The 22,905-nt window shown below is 51.2% G+C and overlaps 1 protein-coding gene across 4 annotated transcripts in view; it reads right to left on the reverse strand.

The window, feature by feature from the left end:
• agbl5 (AGBL carboxypeptidase 5) overlaps window positions 1–16,068 on the reverse strand; it is an 83,344-nt gene extending 67,276 nt beyond the window's left edge. For all 4 annotated transcript variants that reach the window (XM_064991797.1, XM_064991798.1, XM_064991796.1 and 1 more), the window contains exons 1-7: window positions 15,983–16,068; window positions 13,355–13,594; window positions 12,270–12,441; window positions 11,504–11,667; window positions 6,699–6,876; window positions 6,380–6,558; window positions 4,334–4,907 (exon numbers count right to left, since the gene is read on the reverse strand). In XM_064991797.1, the coding sequence (XP_064847869.1) occupies window positions 4,334–4,907; window positions 6,380–6,558; window positions 6,699–6,876; window positions 11,504–11,667; window positions 12,270–12,441; window positions 13,355–13,551 (1,464 nt within the window). In that variant the 5' untranslated portion in view covers window positions 13,552–13,594; window positions 15,983–16,068. The remainder of the gene's footprint in view (window positions 1–4,333; window positions 4,908–6,379; window positions 6,559–6,698; window positions 6,877–11,503; window positions 11,668–12,269; window positions 12,442–13,354; window positions 13,595–15,982) is intronic.
• Between the last annotated feature and the right edge of the window lie 6,837 nt (window positions 16,069–22,905).

Raw genomic sequence — 22,905 nt, forward strand, 5'->3', positions numbered from 1 at the left:
AAGTGTGCAAATAGGGGAGGATTAGGGAGGTAAGGCAATAAATAGGCCGTAGTGGAGAAATAATTCATTAGCAGCTATGAGAATCCCTCCCAAGTCCCCCTCTCCTCCCTCTCCCCCTCTCCCCAGTCTCCCCCTCCCCCCAGCCCCCCTCTCCCCAGTCTCCCCCTCTCCCCAGTCTCCCCCTCTCCCCAGTCTCCCCCTCTCCCCAGTCTCCCCAGTCCTCCCCCTCTCCCCAGTCTCCCCTTCTCCCTCTCCCCAGTCTCCCTCTCCCCAGTCTCCCCCTCTCCCCAGTCTCCCCCTCCCCCTCTCCCCAGTCTCCCTCTCCCCAGTCTCCCCCTCTCCCCAGTCTCCCCCTCCCCCTCTCCCCAGCCTCTCTCTCCCCAGTCCTCCCCCTCTCTCCCCAGTCTCCCTCTCCCCAGTCCTCCCCCTCTCCCCAGTCTCCCTCTCCCCAGTCTCCCCAGTCCTCCCCCTCTCCCCAGTCTCCCCAGTCTCCCCTTCTCCCTCTCCCCAGCCCCCCTCTCCCCAGTCTCCCCCTCTCCCCCTCCCCCAGCCCCCTCTCCCCAGTCTCCCCCCTCCCCCAGCCCCCTCTCCCCAGTCTCCCCCTCTCCCCAGTCTCCCCCTCTCCCCAGTCTCCCCCTCTCCCCCTCTCCCCAGTCTCCCCCTCTCCCCAGTCTCCCCAGTCTCCCTCTCCCCAGTCTCCCCCTCTCCCCAGCCTCCCCCTCTCCCCAGTCTCCCCCTCTCCCCTCTCCCCAGTCTCCCCCTCTCCCCAGTCTCCCCCTCTCCCCAGTCTCCCCCTCTCCCCAGCCTCCCCCTCTCCCCAGTCTCCCCCTCTCCCAGGTCTCCCCCGTCTCCCCCTCTCCCCAGTCTCCCCCTCTCCCCAGTCTCCCCCTCTCCCCCTCTCCCCAGTCTCCCCCTCTCCCCCAGTCTCCCCCTCTCCCCAGTCTCCCCCTCTCCCCCTCTCCCCAGTCCTCCCCCTCTCCCCAGTCTCCCCTTCTCCTTCTCCCTCTCCCTCTCCCCAGTCTCCCCCTCTCCCCAGTCTCCCCAGTCTCCCCCTCTCCCCAGTCTCCCCCTCTCCCCAGTCCTCCCCCTCTCCCCAGTCTCCCCCTCTCCCCCTCTCCCCAGTCTCCCCCTCTCCCCAGTCTCCCCCTCTCCCCAGTCTCCCCCTCTCCCCAGCCTCCCCCTCTCCCCAGTCTCCCCCTCTCCCCAGTCTCCCCCGTCTCCCCCTCTCCCCAGTCTCCCCCTCTCCCCAGTCTCCCCCTCTCCCCCTCTCCCCAGTCTCCCCCTCTCCCCAGTCTCCCCCTCTCCCCAGTCTCCCCCTCTCCCCCTCTCCCCAGTCCTCCCCCTCTCCCCAGTCTCCCTTCTCCTTCTCCCTCTCCCTCTCCCCAGTCTCCCCAGTCTCCCCAGTCTCCCCCTCTCCCCAGTCTCCCCCTCTCCCCAGTCCTCCCCCTCTCCCCAGTCCTCCCCCTCTCCCCCTCTCCCCAGTCTCCCCAGTCTCCCCCTCTCCCCAGCCTCCCTCTCCCCAGTCTCCCTCTCCCCAGCCTCCCCCTCTCCCCAGCCTCCCTCTCCCCAGCCTCCCTCTCCCCAGCCTCCCTCTCCCCAGCCTCCCTCTCCCCAGTCTCCCTCTCCCCAGCCTCCCTCTCCCCAGTCTCCCTCTCCCCAGTCTCCCTCTCCCCAGTCTCCCCCTCTCCCCAGCCCCCTCTCCCCAGTCTCCCCCTCTCCCCAGTCTCCCCCTCCCCCAGCCCCCTCTCCCCAGTCTCCCCCTCTCCCCAGTCTCCCCCTCCCCCAGCCCCCTCTCCCCAGTCTCCCCCTCTCCCCAGTCTCCCCCTCTCCCCAGTCTCCCCCTCTCCCCCTCTCCCCAGTCTCCCCCTCTCCCCAGTCTCCCCCTCTCCCCAGCCTCCCCCTCTCCCCAGTCTCCCCTCTCCCCAGTCTCCCCCGTCTCCCCCTCTCCCCCGTCTCCCCCTCTCCCCAGTCTCCCCCTCTCCCCAGTCTCCCCCTCTCCCCAGTCTCCCCCTCTCCCCAGTCTCTCCCTCTCCCCAGTCTCCCTCTCCCCAGTCTCCCTCTCCCCAGTCTCCCCCTCTCCCCAGTCTCCCCCTCTCCCCAGTCTCCCCAGTCCTCCCCCTCTCCCCAGTCCTCCCCCTCTCCCCCTCTCCCCAGTCTCCCCAGCCTCCCTCTCCCCAGCCTCCCTCTCCCCAGCCTCCCTCTCCCCAGTCTCCCTCTCCCCAGCCTCCCTCTCCCCAGTCTCCCTCTCCCCAGCCTCCCTCTCCCCAGTCTCCCTCTCCCCAGCCTCCCTCTCCCCAGTCTCCCTCTCCCCAGTCTCCCTCTCCCCAGCCTCCCTCTCCCCAGTCTCCCTCTCCCCAGTCTCCCCCTCTCCCCCTCTCCCAAGTCTCCCCCTCTCCCCAGTCTCCCTTCTCCCTCCCCCAGTCTCCCTCTCCCCAGTCTCCCTCTCCCCAGCCTCCCTCTCCCCAGTCTCCCTCTCCCCAGTCTCCCTCTCCCCAGCCTCCCTCTCCCCAGCCTCCCTCTCCCCAGTCTCCCCCTCTCCCCAGTCCTCCCCCTCTCCCCAGTCTCCCCTTCTCCCCAGTCTCCCTCTCCCCAGCCTCCCTCCCCCAGTCTCCCTCTCCCCAGTCTCCCTCTCCCCAGCCTCCCTCTCCCCAGCCTCCCTCCCCCAGTCTCTCTCTCCCCAGCCTCCCTCTCCCCAGTCTCCCCCTCTCCCCAGTCTCCCCCTCTCCCCAGTCTCCCCCTCTCCCCAGTCTCCCCCTCTCCCCAGTCTCCCTCTCCCCAGTCTCCCCCTCTCCCCAGCCTCCCTCCCCCAGTCTCCCCCTAGTCTCCCCCTCTCCCCCTCTCCCCAGTCTCCCCCTCTCCCCAGTCTCCCCCTCTCCCCCTCCCCCCAGTCTCCCTCTCCCCAGTCCTCCCCCTCTCCCCAGTCTCCCTCTCCCCAGCCTCCCTCCCCCAGTCTCCCCCTCTCCCCAGTCTCCCCCTCTCCCCAGCCTCCCTCCCCCAGTCTCCCCCTCTCCCCAGTCTCCCTCTCCCCAGTCTCCCTCTCCCCAGCCTCTCTCTCCCCAGTCTCTCTCTCCCCAGTCTCCCTCTCCCCAGTCTCTCTCTCCCCAGCCTCCCTCTCCCCAGTCTCTCTCTCCCCAGTCTCCCTCTCCCCAGCCTCCCTCTCCCCAGCCTCCCTCTCCCCAGCCTCCCTCCCCCCAGTCTCTCTCTCCCCAGCCTCCCACTCCCCAGCTTCCTTTCCTCTTGTATGGATTAAAAATGTTTTACACTTTATTCAATTGGAGAAGATAAAATATACCCTACGGGGTTCTTCTGTCAAATTCTACCGAATGAGGCAACCTGTCTTTACCTATGTAGAGACACTGCAATTTCCCTATACTCTACATTCTCCCAAGTCCCCCTCTCCCCAGCCTCCATGTCTCCCTCTCCCCAGCCTCCATGTCCCCCTCTCCCCAGCCTCCATGTCCCCCTCTCCCCAGCCTCCATGTCTCCCTCTCCCCAGCCTCCATGTCCCCCTCTCCCCAGCCTCCATGTCCCCCTCTCCCCAGCCTCCATGTCTCCCTCTCCCCAGCCTCCATGTCTCCCTCTCCCCAGCCCCCATGTCCCCCTCTCCCCAGCCTCCATGTCCCCCTCTCCCCAGCCTCCATGTCCCCCTCTCCCCAGCCTCCATGTCTCCCTCTCCCCAGCCTCCATGTCTCCCTCTCCCCAGCCTCCATGTCTCCCTCTCCCCAGCCTCCATGTCCCCCTCTCCCCAGCCTCCATGTCCCCCTCTCCCCAGCCTCCATGTCTCCCTCTCCCCAGCCTCCATGTCTCCCTCTCCCCAGCCTCCATGTCTCCCTCTCCCCAGCCTCCATGTCCCCCTCTCCCCAGCCTCCATGTCTCCCTCTCCCCAGCCTCCATGTCCCCCTCTCCCCAGCCTCCATGTCTCCCTCTCCCCAGCCTCCATGTCCCCCTCTCCCCAGCCTCCATGTCTCCCTCTCCCCAGCCTCCATGTCTCCCTCTCCCCAGCCTCCATGTCCCCCTCTCCCCAGCCTCCATGTCTCCCTCTCCCCAGCCTCCATGTCTCCCTCTCCCCAGCCTCCATGTCTCCCTCTCCCCAGCCTCCATGTCTCCCTCTCCCCAGCTCTCTACCTGTCCATCTCCCCAGCCTCCATGTCTCCCTCTCCCCAGCTCTCTACCTGTCCATCTCCCCAAGCCCCTCTCCCCATGTCCCCCTCTCCCCAGCCTCCATGTCCCCCTCTCCCCTCCCCCCAAGTCTCCCTCTCCCCAGCTCTCTCCCCAAGTCTCCCTCCCCAAGTCTCCCTCCCTCTCTCTCTCTCTCTCTCTCTCTCTCTCTCACCTGTTGGTTTTCGTCTGATAGGCTGTTGCCGTACATGAAGCAGCCACGTTTGGAAGCGTGGCCATGCAGGTCCACGTAATAGGCCACTCCCCCCTCCTGCGCAGGGATTGGTTCCCCGGCTTTGACTGACATCTCCAGAGGTACTGATGTGGGCGTGGACTCTGAGACGCTCTGCAAATCATTCTCGTCTTCACAGCACCTTCCATCCCCCTGCCCCTCCCTCTTCCCGGTCTCCATGGTTACCCAGGCAATCTCTTCCATAACCATGGCGATCTCTGAGGGGGCGGGGTTAGAGTCTTTATCAGCATTCCGTTGGTTGAGGCTGAGTTCCAAAGGGGTGAGGTGTGGGGCAGGGCTCTGATTGGTGGGTTTGGTGCTGAGGGGAGGTGCTTGAGGTGGATTGTAGGTGTGTGTGTTAGAGTGTGTGTTGATGTGCATGTTGGAGTGTGTGTGTGTGGTGCGGTTGTGTGTGTGGTGGTAGAGCAGCAGTGTTTTAGCAGCGTAGATGGAGGGGTGGAGATCAGGACTAGGGTTCAGATACTGTCTGTTTAGATTCACCCCTCTAGAGTCAGTCCTGGGGAGGGAGACAGTGAGAGAGGGAGACAGTGAGAGAGGGAGACAGTGAGAGAGGGAGACAGTGAGAGAGGGAGACAGTGAGGGAGACATTGAGAGGGAGACAGTGAGAGGGAGACATTGAGAGAGGGAGACAGTGAGAGAGGGAGACAGTGAGAGAGGGAGACAGTGAGAGGGGGAGACAGTGAGAGGGGGAGACAGTGAGAGAGGGGGAGACATTGAGAGAGGGAGACAGTGAGGGGGAGACAGTGAGAGAGGGAGACATTGAGAGAGGGAGACAGTGAGAGAGGGAGACAGTGAGGGAGACATTGAGAGAGGGAGACAGTGAGACAGTGAGAGAGGGAGACATTGAGAGAGGGAGACAGTGAGGGGGAGACAGTGAGAGAGGGAGACATTGAGAGAGGGAGACAGTGAGAGAGGGAGACAGTGAGGGAGACAGTGAGAGGGAGACAGTGAGAGGGAGACATTGAGAGAGGGAGACATTGAGAGAGGGAGACATTGAGAGAGGGAGACATTGAGAGAGGGAGACATTGAGAGAGGGAGACATTGAGAGAGGGAGACAGTGAGGGAGACATTGAGAGGGAGACAGTGAGAGGGAGACAGTGAGAGGGAGACATTGAGGGAGACATTGAGAGGGAGACCGTGAGAGGGAGACATTGAGAGAGGGAGACATTGAGAGAGGGAGACAGTGAGAGAGGGAGACAGTGAGAGAGGGAGACAGTGAGAGAGGGAGACAGTGAGAGAGGGAGACAGTGAGAGAGGGAGACAGTGAGAGAGGGAGACAGTGAGAGGGGGAGACATTGAGAGAGGGAGAGAGTGAGACATTGAGAGAGGGAGACATTGAGAGAGGGAGACATTGAGAGGGGGAGACATTGAGAGAGGGAGACATTGAGAGAGGGAGACATTGAGAGAGGGAGACATTGAGAGAGGGAGACATTGAGAGAGGGAGACATTGAGAGAGGGAGACATTGAGAGAGGGAGACATTGAGAGAGGGAGAGTGAGAGAGGGAGACATTGAGAGAGGGAGAGTGAGAGAGGGAGACATTGAGAGAGGGAGAGTGAGAGAGGGAGACATTGAGAGAGGGAGAGTGAGAGAGGGAGACATTGAGAGAGGGAGAGTGAGAGAGGGAGACATTGAGAGAGGGAGAGTGAGAGAGGGAGACATTGAGAGAGGGAGACATTGAGAGAGGGAGAGTGAGAGAGGGAGACATTGAGAGAGGGAGACATTGAGAGAGGGAGACATTGAGAGAGGGAGAGTGAGAGAGGGAGACATTGAGAGAGGGAGAGTGAGAGAGGGAGACATTGAGAGAGGGAGAGTGAGAGAGGGAGACATTGAGAGAGGGAGACATTGAGAGAGGGAGACATTGAGAGAGGGAGACATTGAGAGAGGGAGACATTGAGAGAGGGAGAGTGAGAGAGGGAAAAAATATAACATTTTCATCCAAACAACAGGAATGTTGAGCGTGTGCGTACCTGTAGTGTCCGCGTACCACCCCGTCCGGGTTCAGCATGGGGATGAGTTTGAAGACAAACATGTTGCGGAGTGTGTGAGCTCTGGGGTCGTCATGACGCAGGATGAAGTTTAAAAAGCCCTTAAAGACAAAGGACGACGGCGTCTCCCCCGGGTGCACACGACTACTGAGGAAAAACACCTGCACACACAGACACTATGATCAATAGACGAGTCTGATGCAGAGACCTTACTGATTAAACATCACCCTGTGGTCAGGGTGTGTGTGCATTTTGAGACTGTGTGCGTGACTGTGTGCGTGACTGTGTGCGGGTGTGTTACCTGTTTGCCAGTGAAGCGATGAGGTCGTGGGGTCTCTGCATCAGGAAACAGTTTGTCCAGGCGGTGTTCTCTCTCTTCCTGCATGCCGAGACAGCTGGTGACCGTCAGCAGATCCACTCTGTTACCATCTAGAGAGTGACACAACACCTCCCTGTGGAAGTATACACTGTCACCACACCTGGAGGGGGAGAGAGAGATGAATATACAGACTACAAATTCCAATTGGCTAAACTTAAACTCTTTAACATCATCCTTGGCTCTGGCGTCTTCCCTCATATTTGGAACCAATGACTGTGCACCTCAATCCACAAAAGTGGAGACAAATTTGACCCCAATAACTACTGTGGGAAAAGCGTCAAGATCAACCTTGGGGAAATCCTCTGCATTATCATTAACACCAAACTCGTACTTATCAATTGTCAAATTGTCTTTGTACCAAATTACCATAAGTCAGACCACATATTCACGGTGCACACACGAATTGACAAACAAACAAACCAAAACAAAGGCAAAGTCCTCATGCTTTGTTGATTTCAAAAACGCCTTCGACTCAGTTTGGCATGAGGCATTTGGCTATTAAAATTGATGGAAAGTGGTGTTGGGGGTAAAACATACGACATTATAAAATCCATGTACACAAACAACAAGTGTGCAGTTAAAATTGGCAAAAAACACACATTTCTTTCCACAGGGCCGTGTGGTGAGACAGGGATGCAGCTTAAGCCCCACCTTCTTCAACATATATATCAACGAAACATAATTAACTTCCACAAAGCTGTGAACATCAAATTCAACATACCAATTAAGATCTGGCTAAAAACACTTGAATCAGTTATAGAACCCATTGCCCTTTATGGTTATGAGGTCTGGGGTCCGCTCACCAACCAAGAATTCACAAAAAGGGACAAACACCAAATTGAGTTTCTGCACGCAGAATTCTGCAAATACATCCGTGTACAACGTAGAACACCAAATAATACATGCAGAGCAGAATTAGGCCGATACCCGCTAATGATCAAAATCCAGAAAAGAGCGGTTAAATTCTACTACCACCAAAAAGGAAGCGATTCCCAAACCTTCCATAACAAAGCCATCACCTACAGAAAGATGAACCTGGAGAAGAGTCCCCTTAGCAAGCTGGTCCTGGGGCTCTGTTCACAAACACAAACAGACCCCACAGAGCCCCAGGACAGATAAACACAGTTAGACCCAACCAAATCAGGAGAAAACAAAAACATAATTACTTGACACATCTGAAAGAATTAACAAAAAAACAGAGCAAACTAGAATGCTATTTGTCCCTAAACAGAGAGTACACAGTGGCAGAATACCTGACCACTGTGACTGACCCAAACTCAAGGAAAGCTTTGACTATGTACAGACTTAGTGAGCATAGCCTTGCTATTGAGAAAGGCCGCCGTAGGCAGACATGGATCTCAAGAGAAGACAGGCTATGTGCTCACTGCCCACAAAATGAGGTGGAAACTGAGCTGCATTTCCTAACCTCCTGCCCAATGTATGACCATATTAGAGACACATATTTCCCTCAGATTACACAGATCCACACAGAATTTCAAAACAAAACCAATTTTGACAAACTCCCATATCTACTGGGTGAAATACCAGTCTTCCATCACAGCAGCAAGATTTGTGACCTGTTGCCACAAGAAAAGGGCAACCAGTGAAGAACAAACACCTTACAACCTATATTTATGTTTATTTATTTTCCCTTTTGTACTTTAACTATTTGCACATCATTACAACAATGTACATTCATGGCCAAAAGTTTTGAGAATGACACAAATATTAATTTCCACAAAGTTTGCTGCTTCAGTGTCTTTAGATATTTTAGTCAGATGTTACTATGGATACTGAAGTATAATTACAAGCATTACATAAGTGTCAAAGGCTTTTATTGACAATTACATGAAGTTGATGCAAAGAGTCAATATTTGCAGTGTTGACCCTTCTTTTTCAAACCCTCTGCAATCCTCCCTGGCATGCTGTCAATTAACTTCTGGGCCACATCCTGACTGATGGCAGCCCATTCTTGCATAATCAATGTTTGGAGTTTGTCAGAATTTGTGGGTTTTTATTTGTCCACCCACCTCTTGAGAATTGACCACAAGTTCTCGATGGGATTAAGGCCTGGAGAGTTTCCCGGTCAAGGACCCAAAATATCGATGTTTTGTTCCCCGAGCCACTTAGTTATCACTATTGCCTTATGGCAAGGTGCTCCATCATGCTGGAAAAGGCATTGTTCATCACCAAAATGTTCCTGGATGGTTGGGAGAAGTTGCTCTTGGAGGATGTGTTGGTACCATTCTTTATTCATGACTGTGTTCTTAGGCAAAATTGTGATTGAGCCCACTCCCTTGGCTGAGAAGCAACCCCACACATGAATGGTCTCAGGATGCTTTACTGTTGGCATGAGACAGGACTGATGGTAGCGCTCACCTTGTCTTTTAGCACTCACAAGCTTTTTTCCAGATGCCCCAAACAATCGGAAAGGGGATTCATCAGAGAAAATGACTTTGCCCCAGTCCTCAGCAGTCCAATCCCTGTACCTTTTGCAGAATATCAGTCTGTCCCTGATGTTTTTCCTGGAGAGAAGAGGCTTCTTTGCTGCCCTTCTTGACACCAGGCCATCATCCAAAAGTCTTCGCCTCACTGTGCGTGCAGATGCACTCACACCTGCCTGCTGCCATTCCTAAGCAAGCTCTGTCCTGATGGTGCCCCAATCCCGCAGCTGAATCAACTTTAGGAGACGGTCCTGGCGCTTGCTGGACTTTCTTGGGCGCCCTGAAGTCTTCTTCACAACAATTGAACCACTCTTCTTGAAGTTCTTGATGATCCGATAACTGGTTGATTTAGGTGCAATCTTACTGGCAGCAATACCCTTGCCTGTGAAGCCCTTTTTGGGCAAAGTAATGAGGACGGTACGTGTTTCCTTGCAGGTCACCATGGTTGACAGAGGAAGAACAAGTATTCCAAGCACCACCCTCCTTTTGAAGCTTCCAGTCTGTTATTCAAACTCAATCAGCATGACAGAGTGATCTCTAGCCTTGTCCTCGTTAACACTCACACCTGTGTTAACGAGATAATCACTGACATGATGTCAGCTGGTCCTTTTGTGGCAGGGCTGAAATGCAGTGGACATGTTTTTTGGGGATTCAGACCATTTGCATGGCAAAGAGGGACTTTGAATTCATAGCAATTCATCTGATCACTCTTCATAACATTCTGGAGTATATGCAAATTACCATCATACAAACTGAGGCAGCAGACTGAAAAGAGAGGGCTAAAACACTGACGACAGAGGATGGGTGTGTGTGTGTGTGTGTGTGTACATCTCTGGTCCAGTTGTGTCAGTGTGTGTGTGTGTGTGTGTGTACCTGAGTGTGAGCGTGGCTGTGTCAGGGTATCTCTGGTCCAGTTGTGTCAGTGTCAGTGTGTGTGTGTGTGTGTGTGTGTGTGTGTGTGTGTGTGTGTGTGTGTGTACATCTCTGGTCCAGTTGTGTGAGTGTGTGTGTGTGTGTATCTCTGGTCCAGTTGTGTCAGTGTATGTGTGTGTGTGTGTGTGTGTGTGTGTATCTCTGGTCCAGTTGTGTCAGTGTGTGTGTGTGTGTGTGTGTGTGTGTGTATCTCTGGTCCAGTTGTGTCAGTGTGTGTGTGTGTGTGTGTGTGTGTGTGTGTGTGTGTGTGTGTGTGTGTGTGTGTGTGTGTGTGTACCTGGGTGTGAGCGTGGCTGTGTCAGGGTATCTCTGGTCCAGTCGTGTCAGTGTGTGTGTGTGTGTGTACCTGGGTGTGAGCGTGGCTGTGTCAGGGTCTCTCTGGTCCAGTTGTGTCAGTGTGTGTGTGTGTGTGTGTGTGTGTGTGTGTGTGTATCTCTGGTCCAGTTGTGTCAGTGTGTGTGTGTGTGTGTGTGTGTGTGTGTGTGTGTGTGTGTGTGTGTGTGTGTGTATCTCTGGTCCAGTTGTGTCAGTGTGTGTGTGTGTGTGTGTGTGTGTGTGTGTGTGTGTGTGTGTGTGTGTGTGTGTGTGTGTGTGTGTGTGTGTGTGTGTGTGTGTACCTGGGTGTGAGCGTGGCTGTGTCAGGGTCTCTCTGGTCCAGTTGTGTCAGTGTGTGTGTGTGTGTGTGTGTGTGTGTATCTCTGGTCCAGTTGTGTCAGTGTGTGTGTGTGTGTGTGTGTGTGTGTGTGTGTGTGTATCTCTGGTCCAGTTGTGTCAGTGTGTGTGTGTGTGTGTGTGTGTGTGTGTGTGTGTGTGTGTGTGTGTGTGTGTGTGTGTGTGTGTGTGTGTGTGTGTGTGTACCTGGGTGTGAGCGTGGCTGTGTCAGGGTATCTCTGGTCCAGTCGAGTCAGTGTGTGTGTGTGTGTGTGTGTGTGTACCTGGGTGTGAGCGTGGCTGTGTCAGGGTATCTCTGGTCCAGTCGTGTCAGTGTGTGTGTGTGTGTGTACCTGGGTGTGAGCGTGGCTGTGTCAGGGTCTCTCTGGTCCAGTTGTGTCAGTGTGTGTGTGTGTGTGTGTGTGTGTATCTCTGGTCCAGTTGTGTCAGTGTGTGTGTGTGTGTGTGTGTGTGTGTGTGTGTGTGTGTGTGTGTGTACCTGGGTGTGAGCGTGGCTGTGTCAGGGTATCTCTGGTCCAGTTGTGTCAGTGTGTGTGTGTGTGTGTGTGTGTGTGTGTGTGTGTGTGTGTGTGTGTGTGTGTGTGTGTGTGTGTACCTGGGTGTGAGCGTGGCTGTGTCAGGGTATCTCTGGTCCAGTTGTGTCAGTGTGTGTGTGTATGTGTGTGTGTGTGTGTGTACCTGGGTGTGAGCGTGGCTGTGTCAGGGTATCTCTGGTCCAGTTGTGTCAGCAGGTCTTGACTCTCGCTGTAGGAGAAGGGGAAACTAAAGGAGAAGAACGTGGTCGCTCCTTTCACTTCCAACAGACGATGGGTAAACGACAGGATGAACTGATTATCCACCATCTGAGGAGGCGGACAGGAGAAACGTTTTGTCAACCAATAACCCAGCGATTTAGTCCATGCATCTGTAAATATTGTGTGTGTAGTGGTATATAGTGGTATAACGTGTGTATATAGTGGTATAACGTGTGTATATAGTGCTATAACGTGTGTATATAGTGGTATAACGTGTGTGTGTGTATATAGTGCTATAACGTGTGTATATAGTGCTATAACGTGTGTATATAGTGGTATAACGTGTGTGTGTGTATAGTGGTATATTGTGTGTGTATAGTGCTATAACGTGTGTATATAGTGCTATAACGTGTGTATATAGTGCTATAACGTGTGTATAGTGTGTATATAGTGCTATAACGTGTGTATATAGTGGTATAACGGGTGTATATAGTGCTATAACGGGTGTATATAGTGCTATAACGTGTGTATATAGTGCTATAACGTGTGTATATAGTGCTATAACGGGTGTATATAGTGCTATAACGGGTGTATATAGTGCTATAACGTGTGTATATAGTGGTATAACGGGTGTATATAGTGCTATAACGTGTGTATATAGTGCTATAACGTGTGTATATAGTGCTATAACGGGTGTATAGTGTGTATACCTCGTATGTGGGTCTGTCCCGTACTCTCTCCCAGCGTGTCCTACCAGGTACAGTCTTGACTAGAGGAGCCATTCCCTGGTTGTACAGTTTACTCTGCTTGTTCATATTCATTACATTGACCTTCAGCAGTCGCCCCGGCAAAGCACCACGCACACTGAAGTAGAACCAGGACCTGCAACACACACAGAGGAGGCTGTATTCCTCAGAGCCCAGAGGAGGCTGTATTCCTCAGAGCCCAGAGGAGGCTGTATTCCTCAGAGCCCAGAGGAGGCTGTATTCCTCAGAGCCCAGAGGAGGCTGTATTCCTCAGAGCCCAGAGGAGGCTGTATTCCTCAGAGCCCAGAGGAGGCTCTATTCCTCAGAGCCCAGAGGAGGCTCTATTCCTCAGAGCCCAGAGGAGGCTCTATTCCTCAGAGCCCAGAGGAGGCTCTATTCCTCAGAGCCCAGAGGAGGCTCTATTCCTCAGAGCCCAGAGGAGGCTCTATTCCTCAGAGCCCAGAGGAGGCTCTATTCCTCAGAGCCCAGAGGAGGCTCTATTCCTCAGAGCCCAGAGGAGGCTCTATTCCTCAGAGCCCAGAGGAGGCTCTATTCCTCAGAGCCCAGAGGAGGCTGTATTCCTCAGAGCCCAGAGGAGGCTGTATTTCTCAGAGCCCAGAGGAGGCTGTTCTCAGAGCCCAGAGGAGGCTCTATTCCTCAGAGCCCAGAGGAGGCTCTATTCCTCAGAGCCCAGAGGAGGCTCTATTCCTCAGAGCCCAGAGGAGGCTCTATTCCTCAGAGCCCAGAGGAGGCTGTATTCCTCAGAGCCCAGAGGAGGCTGTATTCCTCAGAGCCCAGAGGAGGCTGTATTTCTCAGAGCCCAGAGGAGGCTGTATTCCTCAGAGCCCAGAGGAGGCTCTATTCCTCAGAGCCCAGAGGAGGCTCTATTCCTCAGAGCCCAGAGGAGGCTCTATTCCTCAGAGCCCAGAGGAGGCTCTATTCCTCAGAGCCCAGAGGAGGCTCTATTCCTCAGAGCCCATTGGTGTGTTGTTGGTTGGACATATTGTTCTACCTGTCCAATTGTGTGTGTGTGCGAGTTGCTAGGTTACCTGTTTCCATTCTCGTGTTCTGTCCCGGCACAGTCAGGGCGCGTCCAGACATTAAACTCGTAGTCGGGGGTGCTGCTAAGGGTTGTGGAAGTGGGACAGGTGGCGTCGGAGGGGAAGGAGTCAACCTTCTCCACGCGGCCCAGGTTTCCAGAGTCAAACCTGGAGCTGAACACCACGCTTCCAACACGAACCTCCATGACCTCTGACCTAACCTCGGGGCCGGCTGGTACTCACACAACCCTGTTGGAGAAAAACACACCACCCTGTTGGAGATAAACACACCCACCCTGTTGGAGATAAACACACCCACCCTGTTGGAGATAAACACACCCAGCCTGTTGGGGATACACACCCACCCTGTTGGGGATACCCACACCACCCTGTTGGAGATAAACACACCACCCTGTTGGAGATAAACAAACCCACCCTGTTGGGGATACACACCCACCCTGTTGGGGATACACACCCACCCTGTTGGAGATACCCACACCCACCCTGTTGGAGATACCCACACCCACCCTGTTGGAGATAAACACACCACCCTGTTGGAGATAAACACACCACCCTGTTGGAGATAAACAAACCCACCCTGTTGGAGATAAACACACCACCCTGTTGGAGATAAACACACCCACCCTGTTGGAGATAAACACACCACCCTGTTGGAGATAAACACACCACCCTGTTGGAGATAAACACACCCACACCCACCCTGTTGGAGATAAACACACCCACCCTGTTGGAGATAAACACACCCACCCTGTTGGAGATAAACACACCCACCCTGTTGGAGATAAACACACCCACCCTGTTGGAGATAAACACACCCACCCTGTTGGAGATAAACACACCCACACCCACCCTGTTGGAGATACACACACCACCCTGTTGGAGATAAACACACCACCCTGTTGGAGATAAACACACCCACACCCACCCTGTTGGAGATAAACACACCCACACCCACCCTGTTGGAGATAAACACACCACCCTGTTGGAGATACACACACCCACACCCACCCTGTTGGAGATAAACACACCACCCTGTTGGAGATACACACACCCACACCCACCCTGTTGGAGATAAACACACCCACCCTGTTGGAGATAAACACACCCACCCTGTTGGAGATACACACACCCACACCCACCCTGTTGGAGATAAACACACCCACCCTGTTGGAGATAAACACACCACCCTGTTGGAGATAAACACACCACCCTGTTGGAGATAAACACACCCACCCTGTTGGAGATAAACACACCACCTGTTGGAGATAAACACACCACCCTGTTGGAGATAAACACACCCACCCTGTTGGAGATAAACACACCACCCTGTTGGAGATAAACACACCACCCTGTTGGAGATAAACACACCCACCCTGTTGGAGATAAACACACCACCTGTTGGAGATAAACACACCACCCTGTTGGAGATAAACACACCCACCCTGTTGGAGATAAACACACCCACCCTGTTGGAGATAAACACACCCACCCTGTTGGAGATAAACACACCCACACCCACCCTGTTGGAGATAAACACACCACCCTGTTGGAGATAAACACACCACCTGTTGGAGATAAACACACCACCCTGTTGGAGATAAACACACCCACCCTGTTGGAGATAAACACACCCACACCCACCCTGTTGGAGATAAACACACCCACACCCACCCTGTTGGAGATACACACACCCACACCCACCCTGTTGGAGATAAACACACCACCCTGTTGGAGATAAACACACCCACCCTGTTGGAGATACTCACACCCACCCTGTTGGAGATAAACACACCCACCCTGTTGGAGATAAACACACCCACCCTGTTGGAGATAAACACACCACCCTGTTGGAGATAAACACACCCACCCTGTTGGAGATAAACACACCACCCTGTTGGAGATAAACACACTCACCCTGTTGGAGATAAACACACCCACCCTGTTGGAGATCACACCCACCCTGTTGGAGATAAACACACCACCCTGTTGGAGATAAACACACCACCCTGTTGGAGATACACACACCACCCTGTTGGAGATAAACACACCACCCTGTTGGAGATAAACACACACACACAAAATCAACATGCCATCTTCTAGAAACCAGACGCTGACATTCCATCACCTTGCAACTACAGACCCGGACAAGCCATCTGCTCTACCTACAGAGACCCAGTCACAGAGGAAGAAATAGTGAAACATGTCTGTCTTTCTAGCTGTCTGTGCCTGGAGGCTTGCTGCCAGGACTGAGGCTGGTTGGTGCAGCAACGTTCTATTGTTGCTGTCTGAACGGACAAAAAGCTTCGCTAGCAAAATATTAGCGGGCCAGTGGTCTGACTTTGATATCAAACGACGTTCCTTGGATAATTTAAACAAGTGTTAACGTTACAACCTAACAAAATCCCCAAGTCCGTTAGAAAGGTAGGATGTATTGACATTTTGGTTTGGATGCTCTAACGTCACGGGCTTGCTTAATTAACGTAACGTAGGGAGCAGACAGGTAAGGAAATCAAACAAAAGCACGGGAATGTACAATATCGTCACCACTCGATCGATGCAATCTCAGTAAAACGTGCACAGAAACACCAATTTAATTATTTGTAACGATAATCTTACTTATTTTTGAACGATGCTCATTTTTTGGGGCGTTCGTGTCTTTCCCGATCACCAAACAGCTCTTTAAACCCAAACAAACCCACTAGTAGCTGAGAAACAACAACACGGTGGCTGATTGGCTCAGGCAGGAAGAAGAAGACCACGTCAGAGCAAGGCGAACGCAGATTGGTTGACTCGGTTCGAGATAAATATTAAACCTGAACATGTATTCAACCCCCAATGGCGTGTTTTTGTAGGCACTAACTCCGCCATTGTTCGTTGTTGACAAAACCTAGGGAAAATGAATGGAAGATGTGTATGGTTTTTGGATAAACGCTGTAAATGAGGTATGTGGTGAACATAGGCTGAGGATATCTTATACGATTTGAGATAATCTTAATGAGATCATCTTAATCAGTTCATGTCACTATCATCACTTTTTGTTCATTTTGAAGCTTAATTAAAAAATGTAAAAAAGCACAAAGGCTTCAAAATTCATGAAGGTCATGTTAACTGACTGATATTGGATTAAAAAACGAAACATATAATATCTCCTAAGCCTGAGTTAACCAACCAAGGATGTTGCCTCATATTGTTATACAGTATATATACAAAGTATGTGGACACATCTTCAAATTAGTGGATTCGGTTATTTCAGCCACACCTTTTGCTGACAGGTATAAAAATCAAGCACAGGTCCATGCAATCTCCATAGACAAACATTGGCAGTAGAATGGCCTTACTGAAGAGCTCAGTGACTTTCAATGTGGTATCATCATAAAATGCCACCTTTCCAACAAGTCAGTTCGTCAAATTTCTGCCCTGCTAAAGCTGACCCGGTCAACTGTAAGTGCTGTTATTGTGAAGTGGAAACGTCTAAGAGCAACAATAGCAACAATGTTCACCCACGACTACGTGGCTGTGCATGACTCCAACACCATCATTACGTTTGCAGGCAACAGTGTTGGTAGGCCTGATCACTGTCAACGATGAGGCAGTCTACAGGTAGGAGGTCAGAGACCTGGCAATGTGGTGCTTGGAGAACAACCTCTCCCTCAATGTCAGCAAGACAAAGGAGCTGACCGTGGACTACAGGAAACAGAGGGCCAACACACCCTCATTCACATCGACAGGCCTGTAGTGGAGTGGGTTGAGAGCTTCAAGTTCCTCGATGTCCACATCACTAAGCACCTATCATCGTCCAAACACACCAACACCCAACACAGTCGTGAAGAGGGTATGACAATGTCTCTTCCCCATCAGGAGGCTGATTTTGCATGAGCCCTCTGATCCTCAAAATGTTCTACAACCATTGAGAGCATCTTGACTGGCTGCATCGCCTCTTGGTACGGAAACTGCATGAAATCTGACCGCAAGGCATTACCAAGGGTATGGCATACAGCCTAGTACATCACTGGGGCCAAGCTCCCTGCCATCCAGGACCTCTATACCAGGCTGTGTCAGAGGATAGTGTATACAGCCCAGTACATCACTGGGGCCAAGCTCCCTGCCATCCAGGACCTCTATACCAGGCTGTGTCAGAGGATAGTGTATACAGCCCAGTACATCACTGGGGCCAAGCTCCCTGCCATCCAGGACCTCTATACCAGGCTGTGTCAGAGGCCCTACAAATTGTCAAAGACTCTAGCCACCCAAGTCATAGGCTGTTCTCTCTGCTAATGCACGGAGTACCAAGCGCCAAAGGCTCCTGAACAGCTTCTACCGCCAAGCCATACGGCTCCTGAACAGCTTCTACCGCCAAGCCATACGGCTCCTGAACAGCTTCTACCGCCAAGCCATACGGCTCCTGAACAGTTGGCTACCTATTAGCATTGACCCCCTATGTTTTTAATTTTGCACTGACATTCTTGCACACTGACTAGACTCTACCTGTCCCTCTCCTCGCCTCTACCTGGGCTCAAACCAGGGATCCTCTGCACCCATCAACAACTGACACCCACGAAGCATCGTTACCCATCGTGCCACAAAAGCCATGGCCCTTGCAGAGCAAGGGGATCAACTACTTCAAGGCCTCAGAGCGAGTGACATCGGTAAATAGCCCACATCTACCTATACCTCATCCCCATACTGTTTTTATTTATTTACTTTTCTGCTCTTTTGCACACCAGTATCTCTACCTGCACATGACCATCTGATCATTTATCACTCCAGTGTTAATCTGCTAAATTGTAATTATTCGCCTACCTCCTCATGCCTTTTGCACACAATGTATATATACTCTTCTTTTTTCTTTTTTTCTACTGTGTTATTGACTTGTTTATTGTTTACTCCATATGTAACTCTGTGTTGTTGTCTGTTCACACTGCTATGCTTTATCTTGGCCAGGTCGCAGTTTTAAATGAGAACTTGTTCTCAACTAGCCTACCTGGTTAAATAAAGGTGAAATAAATTAAAAATGAGGATGGAACATTATATGTATATATTGAAGCAACATCTCAAGACATCAGTCAGGAAGTTAAAGCTTGGTCGCAAATGTGTCTTCCAAATGGACAATGACCCCAAGCATACTTGCAAACAAAGGTGTGGCGAAATGGCTTTAAGGACAACAAAGTCAAGGTGTTGGAGTGGCCATCACAAAGCCCTGACCTCAGTTCTATAGAACATTTATGGGCAGAACTGAAAAAGCATGTATGAGGCCTACAAACCTGACTCCGTTACACCAGCTCTGTCAGGAGGAATGGGCCAAAATTCACCCAACTTATTGTGGGAAGCTTGTGGAAGGCAAGCCGAAGCATTTGACCCAAGTTAAACAATTTAAAGGCAATGCTACAAAATACTAATTGAGTGTATGTAAACTTCTGACCCATTGGGAATGTGATGAAAGAAATATTAGCTGAAATATATCATTCCCTCTACTATTATTCTGACTATTCACATTCTTAAAATAAAGTGGTGATCCTAACTGACCTAAGACAGGACATTTTTACTAGGATTAAATGTCAGGAATTGTGAAAAACTGAGTTTAAATGTATTTAGCTAAGGTCTATGTCAACTTCAACTGTACGTGTCTGTCTCTAACCCGTCTAACCTCTATCTACCTACCTGTCTGTCTCTTACCTGTCTAACCTCTATCTACCTACCTGTCTGTCTCTTACCTGTCTAACCTCTATCTACCTACCTGTCTGTCTCTTACCTGGCTAACCTCTATCTACCTACCTGTCTGTCTCTTACCTGTCTAACCTCTATCTATCTACCTACCTGTCTGTCTCTTACCTGTCTAACCTCTATCTACCTACCTGTCTAACCTCTATCTACCTACCTGTCTGTCTCTTACCTGTCCAACCTCTATCTACCTACCCGTCTGTCTCTTACCTGTCTAACCTCTATCTACCTACCTGTCTGTCTCTTACCTGTCTAACCTCTATCTACATACCTGTCTGTCTCTTACCTGTCTAACCTCTAGCTACCTACCTGTCTGTCTCTTACCTGTCTAACCTCGATCTACCTACCTGTCTGTCTCTAACCTGTCTAACCTCTATCTACCTACCTGTCTGTCTCTTACCTGTCTAACCTCTATCTACCTACCTGTCTGTCTCTAACCTGTCTAACCTCTATCTACCTACCTGTCTGTCTCTTACCTGTCTAACCTCAGTGGGAAAGTAGGATAGTATTCAGACCCGTTGCCTTTTTCCACATGTTGTTATGTTTTCCTCATCAATCTACACACACGACCCCATAATGACAAATGAAAAACACGTTTTTATAAATGTTTATAAATGTAGAAAATAAAATAAAAACAATCAAATCAAATTTTATTGGTTACATACATAGTTACGTATTTAGCAGATGTTATTGCCGGTGTAGCGAAATGCTTGTGTTCTTAGCTCCAACTGTGTAGTAGTGTCTAACAATTCACAACAATAAACACAAGTTAAGAAATATATAAATCTTAAGACAAGTAATACTAGAGTGGCATTGACTAAATACAGTAGAATAGAATACAGTATATACACATGAGAGGGGTAAAGCAGTATGTAAACATTATTAAAGTGACTAGTGTTCCATTATTAAAGTGACCAGTGATTCCATGTCAATGTATATGGGGCAGCAGCCTCTAAGGTGCAGGGTTGAGTAGCCGGGTGGTAGCCGGCTAGTGATGGCTATTTAACAGTCTAATGGCCTTGAGACAGAAGCTGTTTTCAGTCTCTCTGTCCCAGCTTTGATGCGCCTCCCTTTCTAGATGATAGCGGGGTGAACAGGCCATGGCTGATGTCTTTGATGATCTTTTTAGGCTTTCCTGTGACATCGGGTGCTGTAGGTGTCCTGGAGGGCAGGCAGTGTGCCCCTAGTGATGCGTTGGGCAGACCACACCACCCTCTGTAGAGCCTTGCGGTTGAGGTGCAGTTGCCGTACCAGGCGGTGATACAGACTGACAGGATGCTCTCTATTGTGCATCTGTAAAAAGGTTTTTAGCATCTTAAGCCAAATTTCTTCAGCCTCCTGAGGTTGAAGAGACTCTGTTGCACCTTCTTCATCGCACTGTCTGTGTGGGTGGACCATTTCAGATTGTCAGTGATGTGTACGCCGAGGAACTTGAAGTTTTCCACCTTCTCTTTTGAAGTGCTGTCGATGTTGATACGCCCTGATGTTTCCTGAAGTCCACGATCAGCTCGTGGGTGTAGAGGGTCCCTGGTTCGAGCCCAGGTAGGGGCGAGGAGAGGAACAGGTCGAGTCTAGTCAGTGTGTTGACGTTGAGAGAGGTTGGTTTCCTGTTCCCACTCTGCCAGTGCCCTCGTATTTACATATGTATCCAGACCCTTTACTCAGTACTTTGTTTTGTTTGGCAGCGATTACAGCCTAGAGTCTTCTTGAGTGTGACGCTACAAGCTTAGCACACCTGTATTTGCGGAGTTTCTCCCATTCTTCTCTGCAGATCCTCTAAAGCTTTGTCAGGTTGGATGGGGAGCATCGCTGCACAGCTATTTTCTGATCTCTCCAGAGATTTTCGATAGGGTTCAAGTCTGAGCACTTGCTGGGCCAATCAAGGACATTCAGAGGCTTGTCCCGAAGCCACTCCTGCAGTTGGCTTGGCTGTGTGCTTAGGGTCATTGTCCTTTTAGACAGTTAACTTTCGCCGCAGTCTAATGGCCTGAGCGCTCTGGATCAAGGATCTCTGTACTTTGCTCCATTCATCTTTCCCTCGATCCTGACTAGTCTTCCAGTCCCTGCCGCTGAAAAACATCCCCACAGCATGATGCTTCCACCAACATGCTTCACCATAGCCTAGTGCCAGGTTTCCTCCAGATGTGACACTTGGCATTCAGGCTAAAGAGATCAAGTCTGGTTTCATCAGACCAGAGAAACTTGACCAGAGAAAACAATTCAAATTCCTGGTTTTTGCTCTGACATGCACTGTGTGTGTCTTTCCAAAATCATGAACAATCAATTAAATTTACAACAGGTGGACTCCAATCAAGTTGTAGAAACATCTAAAGGGTGATCAATGGAAACAGGATGTACATGAGCTCAATATCAAGTCTCATAGCAGAGGGTCTGAATACTTATGTAAATAAGGTATGTAAATAAGGTATTTCTGTTTATTATTAAACCTATTATTAAACCTGTTTTCGCTTTGTCATTATGGGGTATTGTGTGTAGATTGATGAGTTAACATTTTCACTTGATCCATTTTAGGCTGTATAATGTATTTAGCAATGAAGCCACAGATAGGAACATCGCTGTTCTCCTTGTGGATAGCCTCATTACTACCTGGTACCCCTGCACATTGACTCAGTCCTGGTACTCCTTCACATTGACTCAGTCCTGGTACTCCTGCACATTGACTCAGTCCTGGTACTCCTGCACATTGACTCAGTCCTGGTACTCCTTCACATTGACTCAGTCCTGAACTCCTTCACATTGACTCAGTCCTGGTACTCCTTCACATTGACTCAGTACTGGTACCCCTGCACATTGACTCAGTCCTGGTACTCCTTCACATTGACTCAGTCCTGGTACTCCTTCACATTGACTCAGTCCTGGTACTCCTTCACATTGACTCAGTCCTGGTACCCCTGCACATTGACTCAGTACTGGTACCCCTGCACATTGACTCAGTCCTGGTACTCCTTCACATTGACTCAGTACTGGTACTCCTGCACATTGACTCAGTACTGGTACCCCTGCACATTGACTCAGTACTGGTACCCCTGCACATTGACTCAGTACTGGTACCCCTGCACATTGACTCAGTACGGGTACTTCTACACACGGACTCAGTACTGCTACCCCTGCACACTGACTCAGTACTGGTACTCCTTCACATTGACTCAGTACTGGTGCTCATGCACATTGACTCAGTACTGGTACCACTGCACATTGACTCAGTACTGGTACCCCTGCACATTGACTCAGTACTGGTACTCCTGCACATTGACTCAGTCCTGGTACTCCTTCACATTGACTCAGTACTGGTGCTCATGCACATTGACTCAGTACTGGTACCCCTGCACATTGACTCAGTCCTGGTACTCCTGCACATTGACTCAGTACTGGTACTCCTGTACATTGACTCAGTACTGGTACCCCTGCACATTGACTCAGTACTGGTACCCCTGCACATTGACTCAGTACTGGTACTCCTGTACATTGACTCAGTACTGGTACCCCTGCACATTGACTCAGTACTGGTACCCCTGCACATTGACTCAGTCCTGGTACCCCTGCACATTGACTCAGTACTGGTAGTCCTGTACATTGACTCCTGCACTTCCTAAATAATTAGGAAGCGACATTTCAAAGTGCTGTGCCACCCCCCACCCCCCAGTGAACATGGGTTAGAACTCTTGTTCTCTGTGTTCGAAGGGAGTAAGACGTTTAAATAGGTTAACTCTCGGAAGGCTGCTTGTCCAGACGGCATCGCAATCTAAGTCCTCAGAGCATGTGCAGACCGGCTGGCTGGAGTATGTACGGACATATTCAAT

The sequence above is a fragment of the Oncorhynchus masou genome, chromosome 16 (genome assembly GCF_036934945.1).
Source record: "Oncorhynchus masou masou isolate Uvic2021 chromosome 16, UVic_Omas_1.1, whole genome shotgun sequence".
NCBI lineage: Eukaryota > Metazoa > Chordata > Actinopteri > Salmoniformes > Salmonidae > Oncorhynchus > Oncorhynchus masou.